Here is a 3,334-nt window from a genome sequence, read left to right as displayed (position 1 = left end):
AAAAAAAAAAACATTTTAATGTAAAAAAAACCAGGCTAGGCATAGTGGCGTATGCCCTTAATCCCAGCACTCCAGATAGTGGCAGACAGACCTCTGTGAGTTCCCGGCCAGTCAGGGATATAATGAGACCATAGCTCAGAAAACAAAAACATGTTTAAAGCAAGTTGGTCCCAGTTCTTGTAAGTCTGCAACAGAATGCTTGTAAGTCTGAGAGCAGCCTGCACTATGAGTTTCAGACTAGCCTGTGCTATATACAGTGAGACACTATCTCAACAACGAAAGGAAAGGAAGCTAGAAGAAAATTACTGAGGATGAAAAAAATGAAGCAAAAATAGAAAAAAAAAATTGAAAACCATAATCCCAAGCAACAGTGAAAATGGCATCTCGTTTTTTCAAAGGTATTTGTGGTCGAGTTTGTTTAAAATTATAACTTGATGGTAAGATAGCTTAGCCAGCTGGGCAGTGGTGGCACACGCCTTTAATTCCAGCACTTGGGAGGCAGAGGCAGGCGGATTTCTGAGATCGAGGACAGCCTGGTCTACAAAGTGAGTTCTAGGACAGCCAGGGCTATACAGAGAAACCCTGTCTCGGAAAAACAAAAAAGCAAAAAGAACAAAAAAACAAAAAAAACAAAACCATAAAGTTAAGTAATCAGAAGTGCAAAGCCATTTATTTGCAATTTAGGCTTTTTGTTTTGCTCTTGGGGGGGGGGGGTATTTTTTTGAGTCAAGGTGTTATATAGCTCAGGCTGGCCCCAAACTTGCTATGAAGCTACAGCTACTTTGATGCTTCTGATGCTCCTATCTCTACCTCCTAAGTCCTGGGATCACAGGCATATTCCCAGATAAAATACTTTTTAACATAAATCAAGGCAGGAGTTGAAGAGATGGTTCATTGGTTAAGATGCAGGCTCAGCTCCTAGCACCCCCACAGAGGCTCACAACTATCTGTAACTCCAGTTCCGGGTGACCTGACCACCTCTCCTGGCCGCTAAGGACACCAAACAAACATATGGTGCATATAAATATATACAGACAATACAGCCGCACACATAAAATCTAAAACGAAGATAAATCACTTAAGGAAAAAAAAAAAAACATTTTAATGTAAAAAAAACCAGGCTAGGCATAGTGGCGTATGCCCTTAATCCCAGCACTCCAGATAGTGGCAGACAGACCTCTGTGAGTTCCCGGCCAGTCAGGGATATAATGAGACCATAGCTCAGAAAACAAAAACATGTTTAAAGCAAGTTGGTCCCAGTTCTTGTAAGTCTGCAACAGAATGCTTGTAAGTCTGAGAGCAGCCTGCACTATGAGTTTCAGACTAGCCTGTGCTATATACAGTGAGACACTATCTCAACAACGAAAGGAAAGGAAGCTAGAAGAAAATTACTGAGGATGAAAAAAATGAAGCAAAAATAGAAAAAAAAAATTGAAAACCATAATCCCAAGCAACAGTGAAAATGGCATCTCGTTTTTTCAAAGGTATTTGTGGTCGAGTTTGTTTAAAATTATAACTTGATGGTAAGATAGCTTAGCCAGCTGGGCAGTGGTGGCACACGCCTTTAATTCCAGCACTTGGGAGGCAGAGGCAGGAGGATTTCTAAGTTTGAGGCCAGCCTGGTCTACAGAGTGAGTGCCAAGACAGCCAGGGTCACACAGAGAAACCCTGTCTCGAAAAAAAAAAAAAAAAAAAAAACCAACAACAAAATAGCTTAGCCAGTAAAGTGCTTGCTGCCAAGCCTGTGCCTGTCCCTAGAATCCACCCTGGAAGGAGAGCTAACTCCCAAAAGCTGCCCTCTGACCTGCACACAATGCCACGTGCATACAAAATAATAAAAATCAAGATTTTAATATTAATTACATTAATATTCAGAGAGAAAAGGGAAAAAAATCCCTACATCTGCTCTAAGCTATACTAGGCCAGTGTCCAAGGCTTTCCGGCAGTCCCTAAGAGGAGCTTATCCAACTACAGAGTCCTAATGAAGACCAAGTGGTTCTCAGTTCCCACCTTCCCTGCATAGAGCTGGAACACAAGTAGACCCGAATACACCTAAAGGTCACACAACAAGTCTCCCCAGAACTAGTCATCGCTAGAGCAGAAAGGATCGCCCAACTACTGCCTAGCTGGCCAGAACTGCTGAAGACCAGGGAGACAGGAGAGCCCAGAGGAAGAAAAAAAGGAACCCTAAAGTCTGTACCTTAGCAAGTATCGAACACCGTCCCCTGCATCCTTCAGGGGTTCCAGGTAGATCTCCAGCCTCTTGTAGGACAGGACCAGGTTGAAGAGATCAAACGCTGCTGACTTGGTAGGGGCAGGTGAACACTCAGAGAGAACCTCAGGCATCCCGCTGGGGCTCGCCTCCGGCCCACTCAGCTCCCGATCTGAAGTCTGCATTCTGTAATCATAAATCCCTACACTCACGATGCACTTCCAGACTACAACACATTTCCCCCTTGCATTACAGTTCGTGTGGTTCCTAAGAGTAACTGTGAGAGGTGAACGCGAATACCCATCTCACACTGCAAGAAATTTTATTCCTACTGAAGTAGGAAGTAGCAGGGTGAAGGTGGTGTCTTAGCTATAAAGCCTATTACTCTTCATGAGCCCCTCCAACGCTCCTTTCCCTCACAGACCTTTCAAGAGCATATAAACCATTAATAACCAGGTTGTTGAAGGAAGGCAGTAGGTAATCCCAAGAGAAAAGATGTCCTGTGACATCTTTCTCCTATCTTTAGCTCCTCCTTCAGGTGTCAGGGTAAGGGGGACCATCTTGTCCTGGGAAGTCTTTATGAACGCGCCAGTGTACACTGGGAGACCCTTACCAGGGCTCCCAGAGGTTCATGAATTTTTCCTAACAACACTCTTAACCCTGGCTCTCATTCATCACTTGAAAAGGGGTCGACTGGACCCCAAACTCTCGACAGGACGAGCTAGGGAGAAAGGGAACCCGGGCAAGCGCGAGACAGGCTTAGCAGGTCAGGGCCGACAGAGGCCTCGACCACCAGCCCGTCTGAGGCCGCGCAGGGCAGGCCACGCCTAAGGTCGCTGTGCCTGCAGGTGGCGGCCCACACCCGGTGGGAGGGCCAGGCTCCGTAAATAAATACAGTGAGGCTGGGGCGTCACGGTCGTCACCTACCCGGACGCTATCCCAGGAAAGGGAGAGACAGGGACGGCCAAGGGGACAGAAGGGCCACCAAGCCCCGGAGCGGTCCCTCAGGCCAGGCCCGCCCCACCCCACGCCGCGCCACCTCCCACCGACGCTCCGAAGTCGCAGGTCCACCCGGGAGCCGTCTGCCCCTCCACCGCCGTCGCTTCCGGGACGCGATTCACT

At 47.1% G+C, this 3,334-nt stretch overlaps 1 protein-coding gene across 4 annotated transcripts in view; it reads right to left on the bottom strand.

Moving 5' to 3' along the window:
* Zfyve27 (zinc finger FYVE-type containing 27) overlaps positions 1-3,334 on the bottom strand; it is a 23,432-nt gene extending 20,098 nt beyond the window's left edge. For 2 of the 4 annotated variants that reach the window (XM_029472673.1, XM_021151604.2), the window contains exons 1-2: positions 3,252-3,334; positions 2,201-2,398 (exon numbers count right to left, since the gene is read on the bottom strand). In XM_029472673.1, coding sequence (XP_029328533.1) covers positions 2,201-2,397 — 197 coding nt within the window. In that variant the 5' untranslated portion in view covers position 2,398; positions 3,252-3,334. The other 2 variants (XM_029472672.1, XM_021151605.2) reach the window with 1 other exon arrangement.

The sequence above is a fragment of the Mus caroli genome, chromosome 19, assembly GCF_900094665.2.
Source record: "Mus caroli chromosome 19, CAROLI_EIJ_v1.1, whole genome shotgun sequence".
NCBI lineage: Eukaryota > Metazoa > Chordata > Mammalia > Rodentia > Muridae > Mus > Mus caroli.
Note: the sequence above shows the minus strand (reverse complement) of the source record. Positions and strands in the feature narration are given on the sequence as shown.